Source organism: Brachypodium distachyon, chromosome 2 (genome assembly GCF_000005505.3).
Source record: "Brachypodium distachyon strain Bd21 chromosome 2, Brachypodium_distachyon_v3.0, whole genome shotgun sequence".
Lineage (NCBI taxonomy): Eukaryota > Viridiplantae > Streptophyta > Magnoliopsida > Poales > Poaceae > Brachypodium > Brachypodium distachyon.
Window position 1 is genome coordinate 24,867,774 of NC_016132.3, and position 22,785 is coordinate 24,890,558.

At 49.0% G+C, this 22,785-nt stretch overlaps 2 protein-coding genes across 2 annotated transcripts; both read left to right on the top strand.

Annotated features, from left to right (window-relative positions):
• Positions 1-1,757: 1,757 nt before the first annotated feature.
• On the top strand, positions 1,758-2,575 carry LOC104583171 (RING-H2 finger protein ATL43). The gene has a single exon (XM_010234937.2). It carries the CDS (start codon positions 1,758-1,760, stop codon positions 2,361-2,363), a length of 606 nt encoding a protein of 201 aa, XP_010233239.1. The 3' UTR covers positions 2,364-2,575.
• Positions 2,576-5,029: 2,454 nt separating this feature from the next.
• LOC104583172 (RING-H2 finger protein ATL32) lies at positions 5,030-5,811 on the top strand. The gene is given in 3 exon segments (XM_010234938.2): positions 5,030-5,365; positions 5,367-5,486; positions 5,489-5,811. Coding segments are annotated over 3 exon segments (534 nt in total). The 5' UTR covers positions 5,030-5,137; the 3' UTR covers positions 5,675-5,811.
• The last annotated feature ends 16,974 nt before the right edge of the window (positions 5,812-22,785 follow it).

The following is a 22,785-nucleotide window of genomic DNA, read 5'->3' on the forward strand; positions in this document are numbered from 1 at the left end:
TCGTCAGGAATAGTCTCTAAAGAACACACCTATATGAGCCTGATTGTTGGTCGCAGCCTATGAGATTTGGATGGTCTGTAGTAAGCTCATGAAAAAGCCTGGAGAATGACTTATATGCTCCACACCGCGGGGTAGCATTCGGCAGCCCAGTACCAGACAACAATTTAGTGAAGTTCTAACACAAAAAACTGACAATTCAATGTTTGTCCATTGTTCAGTTGAGCGTGAGTGAAGCTATTTGTTTAGATGGATGTTCAACCTTAACCGGTCTCCACTGAAATGCTGGTATATCAAAAATAGAGTTTTGGATCAATGGCAATTTTATGTATGAGATATTGTGGGGGATTGTTAAAATTTTGGGTTAGGCCCAAAGCCCAATCTGAAATTAATTTCTGGAAAATCTCAAAAGCCCATTCATGGAGTGGGATGAGAAAGTAGGAATAGTCACACCTTGCTAGTTTAGAGTGAGTTGGACCAATATATAAGGTATGTTGGTTCTCACCTCTTGAGCAAGTGAGTAAGGGAAATCCCCACGCGCGCTCCTCCTCCTCCTCCTCCGCTAGCCTCGCCTCGTCACGACGCGCGCGCCGCGTTTCGTGTATCGATTTTGATTTCGAGCTGTGCCGGGCGGGGCCGGTGCGGGGCCGTGCTTATCTTTTTTGCAGTCGGAATCCGTCCGCCTGCGTGCCTATATAATAAGACGACCGCGGCCTCCGGACGTACCACGCCACAACCCTAACCGTCATGCCCACGATCCAATCTCGTTGTTCGCCGCCAACTGCTACTTCATCCCGTCGACTGCGTGCACAGATCGCTGGGAGAGCAGGCCTCCGGAACTCTGACCTTCGAGATCCTGCCCGGGTGACGGTCGATAAGGTTTTTGGGGAGCGTTCTCACGCGACTGCTCGCTTTTTCACGTCCCTGTTTCGTCGGCATCTTCATCACCAATGGCCGACGGCCTCGGAGATCCCGCGGCTCAGGCTGCCGCTCTAGCTCAATAGCAGCAGGCTGCCCAACTCCAATCACAGTAGCAAGCTGCCCAACTCGAAGCCCAGACAATTGCTGTTGCACAGGCGCTGGCCGCTGCCCAGGAGGTAGACAAGGCTGCTGCTGCTGCCGGCGTGAACATCGACGCCGCCGGACTCGTCACCGACCTCAACAAACAAACACAAGAAAAGAGTGCAACATCGTACGTAATCTGCTCTTTCTTGTTGATTTTTATTAATAGTTCTATTATTCATGCCGTGAAATTAGATGAGTTTTATTGCTGTGCATTGCTATTTAATTTGTCTAATTTGCATGATATAATATGCTACATGTTTTACACATTGTTTTTCTGAATTAAATATTCATCGAAATTACCTAATTATTCAACACATACTCATGGCGGTGTTATACTTGGGGAGCCCCTTGGTTTGATGGGCCCTGTGTAGTGTAATCTGTCTTAGTTACACATTGTACGCACGATCATTAGTTAATTTTACCCATCACATCTAGACGTACGACGACCATGGCAACGTTACCGTACCGTAGCCGGCAGCGCACAAACAAACGAATGAAACCCTGCCAAAGAAGTCTGTCTGTCATTTTCCCTTCCTTAAACATGCATTTGGCAATGGTTCGGCAATTAGCCCCCTTGACCCCAGCCTGTCAAAAAAATAAGCTAAATTTACAGATTCGGTCAGGGTATCTTTGATTTAAGACTCGTATTATAAAACCATGGATGCCGCGAACGACAGTCGCTCAAAACTGCCAGAATGGCTCAAGTGCCCCCGGGCTTCCCATACATTTTTGGTCCACCACCGTCATGGCATCCACCGCCGGCGCCGCGGCCATATCGTACGCCGCCGTCGCGAACGTCAAGAGATGAGGGGTCCTCTCAAGGTGGCATCATCGCTGGCCTCGTCATCGGCTTCATCGCCTCCTTGTTCCTCTTCGCTATAGTTTGCAGCATCTGCAAGGGGCAACGCAGCAGCCGCGCTCGGGCTCGCACCGTGGCAGCAGCGGCAGCCGCTGCCGCCACGGTCCCTCGTCCGTGGCCAACGATTGAACAAAGCAGGGACGACGACGACGATGACGAACGGCAGCGCCGCAGGGACAGCACAGTGGCCCGGCTGCCGGCGTTCACGTACAGCCCGTCCGTGAAGCACAACGTGACAGGCGCCGGTGAGGAGGCCGCGACATGCTCCGTGTGCCTGGGCGCGTTCCAGCTCGAGGAGACGGTGCGGCTGCTTCCCGTGTGCCTGCACCTGTACCACGTGGAGTGCATCGACCCGTGGCTGGACGCGCACTCGACGTGCCCGCTTTGCCGTTCGGACACCGACCCGGCCATGGACGTCCCGGGCCGGCTGCCGCCTGTTTAGGCTTTTTTTTTGTCCCTGCGAGACAGCCAGACAGGAGAGAAACCGGGATCTTTCCGACCTGGTATCTTGGGATACCCTGGAGGTGGGTAAATAGGGCGGCATAGCTTTGGCATAGTATCACCGTAGAGATTTTCTTTTTCTTTTGCGCAAATCACCGTAGAGATTCCGCAAGTGTAGCTGCAGAGGATTCACACAAAAAAAACCTGAGTAAATTTTATGCATCTGTATTACTGGAGATGGATTACGAATGATGTACCTTGTGTGCATGTCACAATACATGTTGTTTGAAGTTAACACGATCTACAAGGTTAAGTTTTACCATCGGTGCAAATAAAATAATAAAGTATACATAATGAGATTCTTTAATTTACAGACCTAGTATTATCAATTTGGTGGTTGGAAATAGAGGTGGTGCCAAACCGTAAGGTTCCAATTGGATTGCCGGAATCTGCCTGCCACGAATGTAATCTCAGTGGAAAAACATCTCCTAAAGAGGGCCAAAAACCTCCTTGGATCATTGCCTTTTCTTTTCATTTTCTTCTTTCCTGTAATCAGCCTGTTACAAGTGGAAATTGTTAGAGCGCTCATCGCAAAACAGACAAAAAAAAAACTGTCATCACGTCTTGCCGTTGATGTGGCTGCCAAGTGCCATGTCGTACACAATTTATTGCCTGGCCAGGTGCGAGGTGGTCTACATGGCCCACGGTTATTGTGCAGCAACGGTGTGCGATGTGGCCACAACACCCAGGGTTGCTGGGTACGTAGCAACCGTGTGCGTTGTGCGTTTTAACAAACTTAGTTTTCTTGATCTCACATTGTGTTATGTTGGCAGGTGAAGTTTAAATTGCGGTATTCGGTTTCAAAAGCAAAATAGGATACACTCACATAATTAAGTACTTCGGTTCGATTCAAGGCAAATTATCACAAAGTCGCAAAAGTAGTACACGCGGTGACATTACTATCATTTCAATTTCATCCAAAGCAAATTATTACAGTTACAGGTGCTTTGGTATGCATTCATGTACTTATATAGCCGGTGGTGTACATGACTTAATAGGCGATCTAAAGCAGTAGAAGAGAGGAGGGAGTGGGGTGAGAAGCCTGACCGAACTACTAAGACTCGTTCAACACCACAAACCACGCGCGGTTTATGCGTTGAGAGGACCGATTTACGGGCTGGACGTGAATTAATTATCATGCTGTGGGTTGATTGCTGTGAAGCAGGCACATGCATCACGCGCAGATGACCAAGTGCAACCTTCTCGCGCACGAAATGGATGTCGAGCTCGTTGTGCTTGGTCCGGCGATGGTTTACGGGATTGGCACGACCGAGATGTTGTCGCAGCAGAAACACCTAGCTGTATAGCTACTTCGTCGGCGCCACCATGGCTAGTTCCATGGCCGCCGGATTGAGAAAATCTAGCTATAGCTACTTACTGGCATCACCAAAAATTAACACAGCATGAACAATCGGACAATGCATATACCTGAATGGCGATGTCTTCATCGTCTTCTCCTTGCGCATGAGCTGATCTGTGGCGTCGACGGAACACGTCGTGATCGCCCTTCCGCCATCGAGGATGGAGCCTCGGGCAGTCAACGTCGTCTTGCTTGTAGACGATGTGTGGGAGCCGCGTAGACACCTCCTGGGCCAGGCCACTCAACGTCTTAATTAAGGCGTCGATCTGAAGTCTGAAATTTTCTGGAGAGTCGAGCAAGGGCCGCAGTCACATGCACTCTGCTAGCCGTGTCAATTTAGAATATATTTAGGGTGTGGCTATTTCTATTCGCCAGATTTTATTAAGAAATGGGCCTTAACTCTCAGTCGATGTTTCAGAACCGTTTGATTTAGATCTGATGGTCATCTCATTCTCTCATATCTCATTTTAGATTAAGATTTGATGGCTAATATGTCGACTGATCTCTAACTAAAAAACAGACGATTTCTCAATAACAAAACCGGTATATTTTACTCCTGATGTTTTTCCCATGTGATCATTTTTTGGTTCACTGGCTTGTAATTTATTTATTTTCACCCGACCATTATTTTGTTTCTACTAGTTGGAACTATCTATTTGTTCCAGTGTCCCATTCTTCTAATTTCTTAGGTCAACAGATCACAGTTTCTGTTGTTGCCATTTTTGTCCCATTCTTGATGAAACTTCCAGGTAGTTTCATTTTTTGTTCTATATAAACATAGACCAGATTAGCATAGCTGAGTATGTAGTAATCAACCTAAGTGGATTGGTTTCAGTAATTTCTTTAGATTTCGATAGTTTCTTGGTTCCAAAGCACCCGCGCCGATGTGTCTCCTGGAGTCAACGTGGCAGAGGTGACTTTACTGATGCAAATAAATCCAAGGCGTGGTAGCGCAGACGATCGTCGATCGTACATATTCCGTATCTCCCAAGGCGGCCGGTGTCTCGGAGGCTATCACGTTAACAGCTACTAGATCGTGCTAGTTGTTCTAAAGCTTTTGTTTACTTAGGAGCTGCCATGAGTACGTCCATGAAGTCACATTCGCACGAACGACCCTGATGATGTAATTAAGCGCAGTACTGCTGGCTGACGGTTTTTATGGAAGGATAAACAAACAACGGAACCGCGCAAGGTCCGTCACTACTTTGTCTTGATTATGTGGGCGCTTGATAAGAAATCACAGCAATTTAACCCCCACGCACGCAGGATGGTTCTCTTGGCAGTTTCCATTGATCCACGCACACAACGCAGCAAACAACAACGCCTACTAGATAGCTTTGTTTGCACCTGCACCAATGCCTCTTCCTCCGCCGTCTGTCCCGACGGACCCTCCTCCGCAGTTTCAGTTGGCATCGCCGCCCCCACCGCCATGGCATCTGGCCCCGCCTCCGGCTGATGAAAGAGGGATCATCGTCGTCCGCCTGATAATCGGCTTCGCGGCCACGCTGCTCGCGATCTTCTCGTGCACCTTCTGCAAGGGGTACCGGAACAGCCGAGAAGCTCGCGCCGCAACTCCGCAGGCTCACTCAGGAACTGCCACCGGGACGTGCCGCCGGAACGAGCCCGGCGGCACGGCTGCCCGCGTTCACGTACAGCCGGTCGGTGAAGCACAACGTGACGGGCGCAGGGGATCAGGAGGCGGCGACTTGTTCCGTTGTTCGGTGTGCTTCGGCGTGTTCCAGCTCGGCGAGAAGGTGCGGCTGCTGCCGGTGTGCCTGCACCTGTACCACGTGGAGTGCATCGACCCGTGGCTGGACACGCACTCGACGTGCCCGCTCTGCCGCTCGGACACCGATGCCACGGCGGAGCTCGGCCGGCTGCCGCCTGTTTAGGTTGGTTCGCTTGCGGGGTCAGAGGCCGGCGGGACGTTTTGTAATTGCATGATTTCTCGTGCCAGGCTGCGTGAAAGCGTTGGTTTCGGCTGCATCTACGAAGTAAGAGGCAGCAATATGTAAAAAATAGAGTCGCGCTCGCACTTAATTTGCTGCGAGAGGAGAAAATATTACGACTTGTATTCCTTCAGTCTTATAAATCTTGTCGTTGTTTTAATACAATTTGAACTAAAACGGTGACAAGAATTATGGGACAGAAGGAGTAACATTTAACACATGGCAAAAGCGAGTGGATTTTCTACACCTGTCCGCACGACACCCACTGTCCTATCCGTCCATCGTGCATCCAGATCCGCGCCACATCAATAACATATAAATATCTCTCCCCGAACCTCTAGCGGGTCTCCTCCTTTCCCCGGCGGCGGCGGCACGTGAGGCAGGCATGTCTCCTCACTTCCCCCCGGTGGCAACGGCGTACCAGAAAAATATCCTCCCTTCTCTCGGTGGCGGCGGCACAACAGGCAATATGCAGCGGGGCATGGCAGCCCACAGCGGCCTCCTCTGATACATGGCTGATACATGGTGTCATTGGCGGCTCCATATGGCTGCTAGCTCCGTGTGGAGGCGGCGCGTCAAAATCCATGCGATCGATTCCAGGTGATCGAGGTGGCGGCGTGATAAAGGTATGGCCACGACAGCTTGTGACGCGGTATCTCTCCGTGACGTTCTGCACAGATCTCCAGCGCGTGCGAGGGGTGGAGATGGGAGGCGCATCACGAAATGGTGTAGATTTATCTTTCCGCTGGCAAAAGTGTGCAGAATTAACTCAACGATGTCCTCGGTTAACGATCTATCTTCATGGTTAGTTTTGTCTCCAAGATATCTTTGAAACAAAATCTCATGTTGGTAAGTTAAGATAACTTTTTTCTTCTTCTTAAAAGTTACCACCTAATGATATATCTATTATAATATAATAAAATCCTTACATGGGCCGGGCCATAATTCTACGTGGCGACGACCAAGTCAACAAACTTCAAAGATCGATCAATTTGCCAACAAGGCATAGTCATGCCAACTAGACGCCGATCAAAAGAGTCAACGAGTCAAGCCTCTCATGCCGTGGTCAAAGGGGGAAGAGGAGCTTGAGTAGGGGCAAGAAAAGTGTAAGGATGAGGCTTTTGGTCCATGGTCAACCACTATTTTTCCCACTTGGTGCACACAAAAGTTATGAACCAAAAAGCACTTTTTACTACTTTGCTCTCATTTTTCGCTCCCCCTCAAGGATAATCATGATCATTTGTCATGGACCCCTAGGCTATAAATACCCCTCTCCATGAGGCATGTATCATTCACTCTCAAGTTGAATAAGATCAAAGGGGGTAAGGCTAGAGTAACCTAAGGAACCCACTCTCGAGTGCTTGGGTCGAGCCTAGTCTCGACTCGACCTCGGAGACGAACCTTAGGAAGCCTAGTTTTGAGGTTTCAGGTCGTCTAGTATGGCCTCGACTCGAAGTAGATGGATCGGGTTAGAGTCTCAAGGGTATCCTAACCTTGCTACTTGGGAAGACAAGTTCGGCCCAAGTCCGAGGCGGCCCCGAGAGATCTCTTGCCATAGGTGACTTGGGAAGACGAGTTCGGCCCAAGCACTTGGATAACGACCCCCTCGAAGCCTCTCCTAACATAGGACCAAGTCGTCCCGCAGGGTTGATCGTACCTTTAAAAAAACATCGACGTGTCAACTTGTCCAAGTGTACGGCGACCTTCGCTATAATGCTGGCGTACACGCGCTACATACTATTCTCGCACTTGTGCCATCGAGCATTGGCACCCTTTACTCTTGTTGCTTTCTAGAACAACAACAATATCAACTTGTCACCGTGTTAGTAAAGAATTGTCACGTGGTAACTTCATACAAAATAGAATGGCGATTTCATGCGTAAAAGTAAATCCGATAATATAGGAAGTTACCGTCGTATTAGTAATAAGTTACCACGTGCTAACTTCTTTCAAATTAGAAATAAAAATTATGCATTATCGCCGGGTAATAAGAGGCCTATTGTTTCGTGGAACATATCTGAGTCGGATCTAGTTTTAAAGCACTCGTCGACATGAAGCCAATAGTGTTTTTTTCTAGAATATACCTCGACGAGTATATCATGCATTAAAGAAGAAGGCCGCGACGCGGCAATTACAAAGATACAATTACAACTACTCACGCAAGATCCACCGAACATCCACTATACCAAAATCGGAAAAAAGAAGAGACCCATCGAACAATCCCGCGCGTCACCAAGCATCCCCCTCACGACCGATCTCCCTAATGATGTGAGTAACACTTGGCGTCACCCCATCAAAGACCACCGCGTTCCTATGTTTCCAAATACACCAGTAGACAAGGTTAACGGCAGTATGCAGGTTCCTCCGGTCCTTCCTAGCCACAACAACCCGACCCGGCCACCAAGTCTCCAAACGGTCGAGCACGCCAGGTAACCAATCCTGCCTCTGCCAACGCCCAAGAACAATGAGCCACACCTGCCAGGCGACCACACACCCCAAAAGGAGGTGATTGATGTTCTCCTCCACCTGATCGCACAAAGGACAACAAGGAGGGTGAGGCATCTTGCGACGACGAAGACGGTCCACTGCCCAACAACGCTCCTTAAGCGCAAGCCAGAGAAAGAATTTGCATCTACTCGGAGCCCTAAAGCCCCACACCTCAGCGGCTCCTGGCATGCAAGTGCGCCCCCCAAAAAAGGCCGCATACGACGATGCCGTTGAATACATACCGCTCCCTTCCCACTTCCAACGAAGCACATCGTCCTCGTCCGAAAGGGCCCAACCCTCGACGATGTCCCAAATGAGCAGGAACTCGTCAATGGCCAAGGAAGACAAATCCGGTTTGACCCACTTGACCCAAGCCCGGTCAACCAAAGCCTCTGCAACAAAGATTTGCCGACCCCGTCCAGCGACCTTCATGAAGAGGTTTGGCGCTAGGTCACACGGGGCCACACCATCCATCCACGCATTCGTCCAGAATCTCACGCGCCGACCATTCCCCACAATGATGGAGGTGGCCGCCTTGCACAGCTCACGGGAGGCAGGAGGGATCTGAAGATCGAACTCCGCCCACGGCCTAGATGACTCCGTTTGTTGAAGCCAGCCCCACCTAGCTTGCAACGCCACATTGAGTACCCTGAGACCGCTTGCCATGAGACAAGATAATGGCCACCGCGGACCTCCTTCCTCCCCTTCCACAGAAATCCACGGCAAAGCTTTTCAATAGTTGAAACAGTCTTCACCGGGAGATCAAGCGACATCATCGCATAGATCGGCATGGCAGAAAGTGTATACCGAACCATCGTTAGCCACCCACCTGAGGATAGCATGGGCGCAGGCCACATTTGGAGCCATCTCTCAACCTTCTCCACAATCGGCGGAAGCTTCCCAGCCGAAGGTTTCGGCAAACCAAGCGGCAAGCCAAGGTAGGTGCACGGAAATGGACAAACCACACAACCAAGAGCACGGTGGACAAGCCCAATCTGCTCCTCCATACATCGGATAGGGTGAGCCAAGGTCTTGAGGAAGTTAACCCTCAATCCTGAGGCCACCGCGAAGTCCTTTCGACCGGTTGCATAACCACGACGGCGTCATCCGCGAAAAAGGACGCCCTTTGCGATAGACCACGCGAGGCCAACCGGCCAAATAACCTGGCCTCCTCCGCCTTCCGAAGGAGCGAATTAAGAACATCCATAGCGAGGATAAAAAGAAAGGGGGACAACGGGTCACCCTGCCTCAGCCCACGTTGATTCAAGATGGTCTCCCCCGGGATGCCATTAACAAGAATCCGGGTGGAGGCGGAACCCAACAGAGCTCCAATCCATCCCAACCACTTATCGCCGAAACCTAGCCATCTCAACGTGTCGAAGAGGAACGACCAGTGCAGAGAGTCAAAAGCATTGGCAATATCCAACTTGAGCAAGACCGTCGGGCGTCTGAGACTGAACAATCTCCTTGCCGAGCCCTGAACAAGCATGAAATTATCATGCAAGCAGCGGCCCCTGATGAAGGCCCCCTGGTGCGGGCCCACCAACCTTGGCAGCTTCGGGCCCAACCGCTTAGCCAAAGCCTTCGAGAACAACCGGCCCACTGCGTGAATCAGGCTTATGGGCCTAAAATCCCCAATAGAAGCCGCTCCCTGCCTTTTTGGCAGAAGGCAAATGTACGCTTGGTTCACAGCCTCCAAACCACGACAATCCAACTGGGAAAATGCCCGAAAGCAATCCACTATGTCATTTTTGATGACATTCCAACACGAAGTGAAAAAACGTCCCGTGAATCCATCAGGGCCAGGACATTTATCAGGCGGCAACTCCTGGATCACGGACCAAATCTCATCCTCGGAGAAATCCGCCTCCAAGCCCAACGGGCCGGGCCTCTCACCACCTATGTAGTTCAGGTTAAGACCATAAGTCCTATCCACCCCTGAATCCAGCAGCGCCAAGAAAAATGAGTCAGCCACACCGGCCATCTCATCATGCCCAGACGTTCGCACACCATCCACCTCGAGCGCCGCTATGAAGTTTTTCTGCTTGCGGTTACTCGCACTCAAGTGGAAGAACCTAGTATTGGCGTCACCCTCCTTCAACCACAGCAAGCGAGATCTCTGTCCGCTCAAGCGAAGACAGTCCCAACAGCTTGTGCTTCAACATCGACCGTAACCGGCGCTCATCAGTCGAAAGGCGACGCCCCTCCATGGCCACATCCAAACGAAGGATCACCTCCGTGGTGACCAGAATCTGCAACTTCACATTGCCAATAAACTTATCACTCCAACTTTTGAGACGCCGAGCGGTGAACCGTAAGCGAGCCGCCACTTGCAGGAAGGGGTTGACAACCCGGTCAAAGTCTCCAACCCACGCCGCCTCAACCACCGGGAAAAACCCCGGCGCCTTCAGCCAGAAAGCCTCAAAGTGAAATCGCCTACCAATCCGGAGATCAGCTGCCAGATCCAACAACAGAGGACAGTGATCGGAGACCGCAGTGCTCAAAGCAGAGAGGAGGTAAGCATTTGGGAGCATCGCCTCCCAATCCAGAGTGGAGAAGACACGATCAATCCTCTCGAGCGTAGAGTCCAACCTCTGATTAGACCAAGTGAACCGCCGATCCGCAAGGTAAAGCTCCTTCAACTCCAAATCCGCAAGCAACCTCCGAAAACGGCACATCATACGACGGTGCACCCGAGAGTTGCTTTTATCCTCCGAGTTAACGATAAGGTTAAAGTCACCGGCCACCAACCACAGCCCCGCATGCAAGTCGCGAACATCCCTCAATTCCAGAAGGAAGTTCAGTTTATCCACCTCACGATGCGGCCCATACACACCCGTCAACCACCAGCAACCGTCAGGAGAGTTAGCCTGAGCGGTGAGAGTATGATCAGTGTAATGTGGGTGAGACAACACCATTTTACATAACTCGCCTTCCACGCGAGAATAATACCCCCACAAGTGCCCGTCGCTGGCAAGAAAAAGAAATTGCCAGCAAAAGCCTGGCCCAGACACTGAGCGGCAAGATCGGCCGTGACCACCTGCAATTTAGACTCCTACAAACAAACCACAAAGGCCCCCGAACTGACCACGACTTGATAAACAGCAGTACGCTTGGCCAAAGAGTTAAGCCCACGCGTATTCCACACCAGAATTTTCGGGTTAGACGACGATGGTATTGTTGAAGACAGATTGTTGAAAACAGATTGTTGAATCGGACATGAAGCCAATAGTGAAAACAGATTGTTGAATCAGACAAACAATTTGAGATACATGTTGGTGTTTTGTACCGACAATATATGATTCGAGGTAGCACACGATTAAAGATCACTGATGGTAGCACCTAAAACAGAGATTTATATAGGTTCGGGCACTCGATATGAGGTAATACCGTACTCATGTTTGAGCTAGTTGATATTGATCTGGCGTTGGAGGGTACTCGAGCAACTCGAGGATGGTGTCCATCGAGGTTGTTCGGATCTGTGAGCACAAAGGTGGATTGTTGAGATTTATTTTTCCCTATCGATATCCTAGATTCGAGGAGAGGATTGGGGAAGAAATCTCCGGTGCTCGGGGTGTTTTCCTCACCCGACTTATATATTCTGATCCAGGTGATGGTTACAGCCGTGCGAGCGGTTACAACTTGCAAGGAGAGATTTCTTAGGGTATAGTCCTTTAGCCCAAGAAATCTCTCCTTACAAGTTGTAAGGACAAGCGTGACATCGACAAGTTCATTGACCTGGGAGGTTGGTGGTCCTGTCTACGGAGCCTTCTCCGTCTCCATCTCCGTCGCACCGCCTCGGTCCGTCTCCACCCGTCCGGCACCAGCCGTCTCAATCACCACTTGGCGCCTCACCCGGTCTTGGAGACAACGAACCCGCTCCTTGAGACTAGGCACCGGCATTGGACTGCAGCGACCACAATGCAGAACTAGATCTTTTGTCACCATCCAGTCCCCAAGCCTCGAAGCCAGCCATACCCCGACCCGTCCCTCGGAGACCCGCAGCAACGGCCTCGATGGAGCGCCTTCCAAGTGCCCAATCTGGCATGCAGGCCCCCAATAAAGCGGATAATTCTGATTTCCTGAGACGCAGGGGTATGAAGAGGGGGAGAGGTGGCAAGGCAAGCAAGGACTCCTCCAAGGCGAAAGAGTCGTCATCAACGGGCAGGAAAGTGCCGAACGTGAAACCGATCCAAGGGAATTGGGAAGAGCGACCAGACATTCTGAAGATGGCTAAGCACCCAGTAGCTGGAGATCGATTGCCTAACGGATCTAATTTCATCCTAAGGCGATTCTCCAAGATTTTGTTGTTCCACCCTGGAGAACCGCTGGTGCTCGAGGAAGACCTGTATGGCCTGCCACAGTAGATGCAAGAGCTACATGAATTCTATGTGAATATAGCATCACGTGGTACCAACCTAACAGATCTATAAATTAGGGTTAACATGCAGGCCAAAGTATTTTGGCTTCTTTGACTCCAATGCGGGGGCCATCCAGGAGAAGGAAGACATTCGCTTCGGCGTTGACTTGCTTGACTTGCTTCACCTCTTCAATTGCCAGTGCCCTGACAACACCATATTAAGATTGTGGTGTATATTCTACACGAGGGAGGCCTAGAGACTGAAGGAATTTGGCACGGCCATCGCCGAACCCCTTCTATTCAACGTCACTTTGCTTGGTCCAGACCCATTGTTGGACGAAAGTAGAAGGTTGGCGATAGAATACCTCACCCAATTCATGCGGAAGCACAAAAACTGTCGTTACATATTGCGATTTTACCATCTGCAGTAAATTGTTTTCAATTCACGTGAATACATACCTCTATTTCCGTCAGGAGACTTACTTGTTATAGTTTTTGGCTCATAAAGTGTGTGTGCCTTTTGTGAAACAGCGGGCATTGTGTGACAATCGCCATCTGCCTCGATCTTCAGTCCGTAAAATATTTTGATCCAGTCCAACGCATTGATGAACCACAGCGCGACTGGATGCTGATCAAATACGTCATCGAGACAGCCTGTCACGACGCTGTGAAATTTTGCGGGTTGCATTGTTTCAGCTGCAAGAGCCAGGCTAAGCTCCAACACGATCACAAGTTGCTCGCCCAAACCCCCGAGAGCTCTCTGGCTATGGCGGCTCCTTGACCTAGCCCACCGCCTTTCCCTCCGGTGAGTTGCTCTCCCTCCTCTCCTCCTTCCTTGGTGTTTCCATGGCGGTCTGGCAGCTCTCTCCCTCGGCTTGGATTTTTCGCCCAGGCTCTCCTTTCGGCAAAAGGTCAGGCATCATTTTGGCTCCACGGTTCATCCTCTAGGCAAGTCCAACCATTTTCTTTTGGTGGTATCCTTCGGGCGAGCACGTTTCCGTATTGATGAGGACTCAGTTAGTTTAGCCCTTGAAGCGTGCATTGGTGGCCTGTGTGATGATTTATCTGTCCAGCTCTTGCATGATCGTGTGTTGTTATTTTCAGTGGCCTCCAAGTTTGTGGTTTTTTTTTGTTTATGCTCTCAGACACTACTCTTGCCCTCAGTTTAAATGCTATTTTCATATTTGGGGTGGTGAGGGTCCTAATTGGTCTGCGGAGTTCAGGCATTGGTACCGTGAGTCTGATCAAGAATGGGTTCTTGTTAGCCCTACCAAGAAGCTCACCTTTGAAAGCTCTTCAGGGTCCGCGTCCACGCCCGATCCTGAAGCTTGGCCATTCTGCTGTTTGTAAGAAGCTCACCTTTGGTACGGTTCTTGCTTATGAAGCATGTAAAGGCTACAGGTATGCTCTCTCTGATTAGGAACGGGAATATTTCAGTGATGCAGGTTACCCTGTCTCGCCGCCGGCAACCTCTCAGCCGTCACCGGCGGTGGCTTTTCGTTTTGGCAGTTTCGACCCTATCATGGCAAGTTCGGGGCCGGCCCACAATCCGCGTGCTCGAAATCAGGGCTCATTTCAGGGAGGTGATCCTCGGTGCCAGGTTTCTTGCCATACCCAAGCTCCTTTCCTTGCAGAGCAACCGGGCTTTCCAATTTCGGAGGAGAATCAATCGGCGGTTGATCCGCCTATGGATCAATGGGATCCTGATGGGCTTGCGGATGTGGTGGATGATATCGTGGCTCGTATCTGGGATTGCCAACATTGCCTGCATATGGGCCACAGTCAGGAATTTTTTCGTCGGCCTATTCGCTGCAAGAGGTGTTTTAAGAATGGACATATTGCAAAATTTTGCAACTCTGTTTCCTCCCCTGTCCTAAAGTGGGTCCCTAAAAGGCCCGACGGTTCGCCTGCCTTGGCTACAGTTGCCCCTCCCACCTCGAGCTCACCGGCTTTGCCACCTGTGGTTCCTCCCGCCATCCCCAATGAAGCCATGGCGGTCTTCCACCTGGATCCACTCGATTTCCTGCCGTCCGGGCATGAGATCATTGACGGGGGTGCTACTCGCCTTCCTCGCTCTTTCGTCACGCCATTGCAGCCCCTGGTCCGTCAGCATGAATCTTTTCTGCTGGCCATTGTCGAGCCGCCGCTGCCGGCAGACGAGGTACCTATCCACCGACACATGGTAGAGCACTTCATCATCCATCAGCTTCATCGTCAGGTGCATGAGTCCCAAGTCTCCTGCCTTGGTGTCGGTATGTATAGGGTTGGGTCTGTTGTTACTCGCGATGCTTTGGTTCAGCGCCCGCCTGAGGAATATGCTGTTGGTTTCTTTGTTCGTTTTATCCGCCATGATACGGGGCCCAACTTTCGCGTAGTGCTTGGTACTAGAACTGGTTGGCTGATGTTTGTTGGGGTTCCTTTAGATTTCCGTAATACTCCTTGTATTTCTGAAGCTGTCAATACTTTTGGTGAGTTCCTTTATTGGCAAGAACAAGATCCTATGAAGGCTCGGGTTCTAGTCCGAGCCACCTTTCCCTCGCCGGCATTAGTCCCTCGCGATGTGGTTTTCAGGAAGTTTACTGAATTTGGGGGTGTTCGCATGTCGTAGACTGCTGCTGTTTACATTCTTTTTGCTGAATTTGCTGAACCATTACCTGAGGATGAAGATCCTATGCCGGTGGATGGTAACCCCCACCCCTGCCGGGGATTCCAGTGCCTGATGCTGGTGGGTTTGTGCTTCCTGAGTTCCCTGAAATCGGTTGGAATGATGTGCAACATCCGGTGCAACATGATGGTCCTCATGCTGGAACAGACCACTTGGGTGATGTTGAACACCATGCTAGCCCTTAGGAGCCTGTAGAGATACTGATTTCCATGTCAGGTGATTCAACGCTTTCGATTGCTCCCCCAGGCCCTTCGATCTCTGTCAGCTCCGATTCTCCAGATAGGCGTTGCTGTTCAGCTGGTGGAGTATCCCTGTCGTGCTCTTGTTCCTTTTATGCCACTGCAGGCGCCTATGTTGGGGGCTGGCCTCAAGCTTCCTTTGGGACCTGCACTGCCACCTAAGATGATTTGGCAGTGTACTTTTGCCAGCGTTCTACCTGAGCTCCTCTCTAACTCTGTCCCTGCCAGCCTCAGATTGCCTCTGCCTCCAGTGACTATGAAACGGAATTGGTGTTTGGCTTTTGATGATGTTGCAGTTCAGGTGTGTGTGGTTTGGCTGGAGGTGCAACCTGTGGAGATGTCTGGTCGTCGTATGATCTCCCCCAGGAGGATTGCTCACTCTCTTTTCACTGAGGAGGAGGTGCCGGTGCCTTCTGAGCCTCCTGTTTTTACTGCTTCTCCTGTGGTTTCTCCTGTCAGACGCAAGAAAACTCACAAGCCCAGTACTCCAGTTGTTGATTCTGGTCTGAGACGTCTCACTCGTCTTTGTGCTCAACGTGCAGGTTTCCATGTCCCAGTGATACAAGATATCAAGCCTACTCCCTGCAAACGTGCTCGTAGTGCCCCTCTACCTGATGATGGTTTTGGTCAAGGCAATACTGGTGCTGACAAGATGACGTCGGCGCCTATCCCCATCTCAGTGCTTCAACAAATTGGGGATGTGTTGGGAATTGAGAGCTCTCTGGTGACCAAGGACAAGCTTATGGCTGCTCCTACTACTGATCCCTCTGCTAGTTTCTCCAATATGTAGTCTGTTTAGTTGGTTGGTCAGGTTAAGCGTCCTTTTGGTCAGATTAGGGAAGGTCCTTTTGTGCTACAGTTTTTTAATGTGTCAGTCTTTACTGTTAGCTTCTCTGTGTGCCTGTTCTAGTGATCTGTGTGGAACTGGTTATGCCTCTTCCTTTTGGTGCTACCTTTATTTGTGGTTTAATGGATAGTCAATCTTCATGTTCTCATAAGTGGAATGTCCTTTCTTGGAATGTTCGGGGCTTGAATTCTGAAGAAAGGCGTCGTGCTGTGCGTGAGAAAGTGGAGGAAAGCCACTGCTCTGTGATCTGTTTACAAGAAACAAAGTGTGAACAGTTTGATCATCGTTTCCTCCGTTCCTTCTGCCCCAAGCGTTTTGATAATTTTGCTTTTGTTCCCTCGGTGGGCGCCTCTGGAGGTCTTGTTGTGATCTGGTGTTCCTCAGTTCTCTCGAGTCAGCTCCTTGACTCTCAGCATTTTGGGTTATCTATTCAGTTTGATTCTGCTCACACTCAGCTGCCGTGGAACCTGGTGGTTGTTTATGGTCCTTGTCAAGGGGAACAGAGAGATTGTTTTGTGGATTGGCTTTTTCATCTCCCCATTCTGCCTGAGCAAAATTGGTAATTTTATTCGTTCGGTAGATAATCGTAACAGGACAGGGGGGACCTGAATGATATGTTTATTTTCAATGAGATCATTGCTCATTTGGGTTTGCTTGAACTCCCCCTTAAAGGCCGCTCTTTCACTTGGTCTAACATGCAAGATAATCCTCTTTTAAAGCAACTTGACTGGTTTTTAACTTCTAGTGATTGGATCACTCATTTTCCCAACACTATGGTGCACCCCTTAGCTCGTACTGCGTCTGACCATGTCCCGTGTGTGGTTCAAATTGACACTGTGATCCCCAAAGCAAAGATCTTTAGGTTTGAGAATTTTTGGGTTGAGCAGCCTAGTTTTCTTGAGTGTGTAGCTACAGCTTGCAGAGGGGGGGGGGGGGGGGGGGTCTTGGGTCTCTCGTTGTCTCGTGCTCTGTCCACCAAAGTTCAAGGCCACTCGACAGCATTTGAAGAAATGGCGTCTACACTCAAGCTGTTGATTGACATGTGCAACATGGTCATCCTATTTTTTGATCAGCTTGAGGAACTTCGTCCTCTGACTGTGCCTGAATCAAATTTTCGTAAAATTGTTAAACTACACCGTGAGGGGTTCCTACGTACTCAGTGCTTATATTGGCGCAAGCGTTGCACCATTCGCTGGTTTCAGTTGAAGATGAAAATACCAGATATTTCCATGCTAAAGCTACTGAATGTTTTCGTCGCAATACCATCTCTCGCCTTACTCTGTCTGATGGTAGGATTATCTCTGATCATGGGGAGATGGCAACTACCTTCCTTTTGGATTTCAAGTCACGTATGGGCACGTCTGTGGGAATTGAGATGCAGTTTGACTTGGCTAGTTTGATTTCGCCAATTCCGAATCTGGAGTCCCTTGCCTATCTTTTTTCTCGGGAGGAAACAAATCTTGTCATTCAGAAAATGCCTTCGGATCATGCTCCGGGGCCAGATGGTTTTAATGAGGCTTTTGTTAAGTGGTGTTGGCCTTTGATCGCTGAGGATTTTTATTGGCTTGCGGATGATTTTGCTCTTGGATCTGTCTCCCTTCAAAGTCTTAATGGCTCTTACATTACTTTGGTGCCAAAGAAGCAATCTCCTGAAACGGTCAATGACTTCGCCCCATATCTCTTACCAATATGTGTCTCAAGTTCTTGACCAAGATGATGGCTAATCGGCTGCAGGATGTGATCTTGGACTGCATACACAAAAAACAATGTGGTTTCCTCAGGTCTAGGTCAATTCAGGATTGTATTGCTTGGACTTTTGAGTACCTTCATCAGTGTAAGGCGTCCCATAGTCCTATTGTTCTCTTGAAGCTGGATTTTGCCAGCGTTTGATACCGTGGAGCATGAGGTTATTCTGCTCATTCTGAGGCATAAAGGATTCCCTGGCCGTTGGATTGATTGGGTTGCTAAGCTTCTTCGCTCTGGTTCTTCTTCGGTCATGTTGAATGGGGTTCTGGGGAAGATGTTTCCTTGTCGCTGGGGAGTGCGACAAGGGGATCCTCTCTCCCCTCTCCTCTTTGTTTTAGCAGCTGATCTGTTGCAATCTGTTATCAATGATCTTCTCCGCCGTGATTGCATTTCCCTGCCGATACCTTGTCATGACCAGGATTTTCCAGTCGTCCAATATGCGGATGATACTTTGATTATCATGTCTGCCGATTGTTCTCAATTGCGTACCCTCAAATCTACCATTGAGGATTTTTGCCTTTCTACGGGATTTCGAGTTAATTTTTAGAAATCTATTCTGATTCCGATTTATGTTCCAGAGGATCAGGTTTCACCTCTGGCTGCTGTTCTAGGCTGCTCGATTGGATCGATGCCTTTCACCTATCTTGGGCTTGCTCTGGGCACTACTCGCCCTCGGTTGCAGGATTTTGCCCCTCTTATTGATCGTATGGAACGCAGACTGTTGGCTAGTTCTGGTTTCCTCTCTTATGGCGGGCGTCTTCAACTCGGCAATTCGGTTTTGTCCTCGCTTCCTACTTATTTTATGTGCTCGTTGGTTCTTCCCCCGGGGGTGATCAAGCAGATGGATAGAATTCGTCGGCAGTGTCTTTGGCGTGGGAATAATAAGGGTTCCACAAGGCAGTCCCTTGTGGCCTCGGACAGAGTTTGTCAGCCGAAGATCAAGGGTGGTCTCGGTGTTGTCAACCTTCAACGACAAAATGTGGGTCTTCTTCTCAAGCAGCTTCACAAATTTTATAACAATGATCCTACGCCCTCAGTTCGGCTTATTTGGTCTTCCAATTACCATGGAGTGGTGCCCCATGCTACTCAGTTTTGTGGCTCCTTTTGGTGGAAGGACATTATGAAGCTTGTTGATACTTTCATAGACATAACCTCGGTGACTGTTGGTTCTGGCCGTTCTGTTCTGTTTTGGTCTGACAAGTGGAGTGGTCGTGTTCTTAAGGATGATTGGCCTCACCTATTCTCCTTTGATGTTGACTGTTTCTTATCTGTGGAGGATGTTGCGACGGCACGGGATCTTCCTTCTTTATTCAAGTTGCCTTTGTCCCAGGAGGCTTTCGAGGAGTTGGGTCATTTGACCACTTTGGTGCAATCTTTGCAGCTACATTCGGATTCAGACTGCTGGGGATTTTCTTGGGGTGCAAGATACTCTTCCAGCAAATTTTATGCGTTGGGTTTCACTCAGGTGATGGCTCCTAGGGCACCCCCCGCATTAAGGTTTTTGCCTGGCTGTTACTTGTGGATCGTCTTAATACGAGGGATATGATGCGTCGACGACACTGGAGGATGGATGATGATGACCATTGTGTTCGTTGCCGTGGTTGTTTCCTTGAAGATTGGCAGCATCTCTTTCTTCTCGTGCACCTTCAGCCAAAGAGTTTGGTCTTTTCTCCAAATTGATTGGCGATCTGGTTCTTCCTTGGATGCGGTTGTTCGACAGGCGGGGAACTCCTTTGGACATCCATTCTTGATTGAGGTTGCGGCCTTTGCTTGCTGGCACATTTGGAAACAACGCAATGGTTTGATCTTTTCTGGGATTATGCCTTCGTTCAGCTCCTGGCGTGCCAATTTTCTTCATGACCTTCATCTCTTGAGACATAGATTCAAGCCGGGGCTGGTTCCTCGGTTTGTGGCTTGGCTAGATTCTTTGTTGTATACTAGTAACAATAGGTAGTTAGGTAAGTTTTTGTCTTCCTTTGTCCCTTGTACAGTGTTGTTCCTTTTATTAATAAAGTTGCTGTAGGGGCTTCCCCTACAGTTTTCGGTCAAAAACAAACAGTCACAAGTTCCCCTGCGAGCAACAACTTCAAGGATTCGTCTACTGTGATTAGTACTGCACGCACTACATTTAGCAGTGGATAAACGACTTCAAGCCGAAGGGGAAGAAGACCTTCTAAGATGTGAGAATCTTTTTCTGGGCACCGCCGAAGTAGGACACAACTCAGAAATTCTCGTGTACGAGATCCAGAAGGACATCGCCGGAATCTTCAACAAGGAGGTCCTCAATTTGACCGTTGATTTCTACGGCGGTGGGGTTGTCACAAAAACATTGTAATCTCATTTTGAAACACTTTGTATGCATGTGACTTGAATGTTTAATTCATGTGGAACTTGTTAATATATTGTTGCTATAATGTTGTTTCTATATTGTTTGTTTGCTGTTATATACTGTCTATATATACTGATGCTATAATGTGCTACAAGAATATTAAATAATTTATGTATTTGTGTTATTTTTTCACTAGAAAAACGTACCCGTGGCGGTTCACAACCACCGCCACTAGTACGAACACGAAGCTTCCACTGGAAATCACCAGTGCCGGGTCTGCAGTCCGCCACTGGTGTCCTCTACGCACCTTTCAGAAAGTGCTGAAGGCATCACCTGTGACGGGGATTTGGACCCCATTGGTGCCCTATGACCACCGGTGGCGAGTATTTTGCCTGCCACTGGAGGTCAAATCTCAGTGGCGAAGAGTTGATGGCGGGCCTGACCACCGCCACTGTAGGGTTTTTCTGCAGCAGTGCTAGCCTACCCCTAAAGAACTTGCATGAGCGAGTCGTGACTGAGCTTGAAGAAACGCTGATCCAGCGGCTCAGCCCGTGCGTTTAGATTAACATCTACCGTCCTCGTCTAACCTCGGCAACAACAGTACGACCGGGCTCCCTCGCCTTTATTGGGAATTCAGAAGATAAATTAGAGTTTTTTTAAGATGCAAATTGAGAGAGAATTCAGAGTGAGGAAAGCAAGGGGAGGGAGCTGAGTTTAGTTTTTCTCAACAATCAACTGTAAAATATTCTCAAAATAATTACATGCGTTGGAGAAATGATGTTTTATATGTGTGTAAAACTTCAAGTTCAAACTCAATTGCATTTAGTAGTAGAAAAAAACAAATTCAGCACCAATAGTGGATCTTCACTGTTTGGCACTGTTTATTTGTTTTCCCCAGTCCCATATTAATTGACTTTCTATTACATGTATCTAAACACTTTTTAAGCATAGATACATCCATATTTGGCAAATTTGAGTCACTTAATATGGGACTGAGGGAGTATTTTCTTTAATTTCTTCCAATGTAGGTTATTTTTAAGAACTTTTTAAAACTTATGAACATGATTTTTATGAAGTTTGCATTGTTTGCATTGAAAGATGGTTTTCACCGGATATGTGGAGCCAGATGCCCCCTCAGTCCCTAGCTAACTGGACACGGCCGGTGCTTCAGGCAACTTCATTTCCCTCGGGCCTGATCCTAGGCAGGGGCAGAGCTGGCATGTAGCTATTGGGTTCGAATGAAACCAATAAAATTAGGCTAATCCCTTTATATTCATTGGTTCTTTACTCTTTATAACTACTTGAAAAAAAAATCACAGCAAAAGACCTCTTTAATAAACAACTAGTTATGTCGTGTGACATATTGGCCTATGGATTAACAGGATTGATAGAATACTCATATCAACAAGGTATACTTATTTTTTCGGGAGCTCATCCGAAAGAACCTCAAAGTTAAGTTTCTTCCAGGAGCGCATGAGTAAGCACAAAATGTGCTGGAAAGACATGTGTTGGTCTGTGTGGCCAGTCTTAAAGCCTTGAAAGCTGCCAGTGGTGACGTTGGAGCGTTACAGATTGGTATTAGAGCCGACCCATGCGGTTAGCGACATGTGCGGGTCTGGTGTTTAGACATTTTTCTTTCTGGAATACGTCAGGATCGACATATCTTCATTTATAGAAAGAGAACTGCTAGAGAGCAGTTAGTTCAGTACATAAGCAGCTACCCCATATCGCGCCACATGTTTCCTATTCCTACGTCAGGCAAGGAAGGCCGAAGAAATACAGAATTACATGTAAAAAGTTTAGCTGTGGACCAATTTCTCCATTCTTTGACGATCTCAGAGAGAAGGCTGCGCAGGCTGGGGCGTTTGTGGTCGAAGACAATGCCGTTCCAGTGTTTCCATAGCATCCAGCAAACGAGACTCACCACAGTAGCGCACTCCTTTCTGTCTTTTCCTTCAGTATGATTCTCAGTCCACCAAGTCGTCGGCTGGGCATCCGGAGAAGGAGTCCAATTTCCCCTGTCCCAGCAGGAGAAGAGCTTGAACCAGACCTCGCGTGCAAAAGAGCAACCTATTAACATGTGATTGATTGTTTCTGGGGCTTGGTCGCAGAACGGGCATGACGCCGGGTGATTCAATCCCCGTTTCGCGAGTCTATCGGCAATCCAACAACGATCTCTTCTGGCAAGCCACATGAAGAATTTGCACTTGGTAGGAGCCTTAGATTTCCAAATAAGGTCGAATCCAGGCGAGTAGGTTCTCCCCCTAGGAGCGCTCGATAAGCAGATTTCGAGGAGAACTTTCCCGATGGCTCCCAACTCCATCAGAATGAGTCTTCACCTTCGGATGGGAGATGGATTCCCACGAAATTCCAAAGGGGCA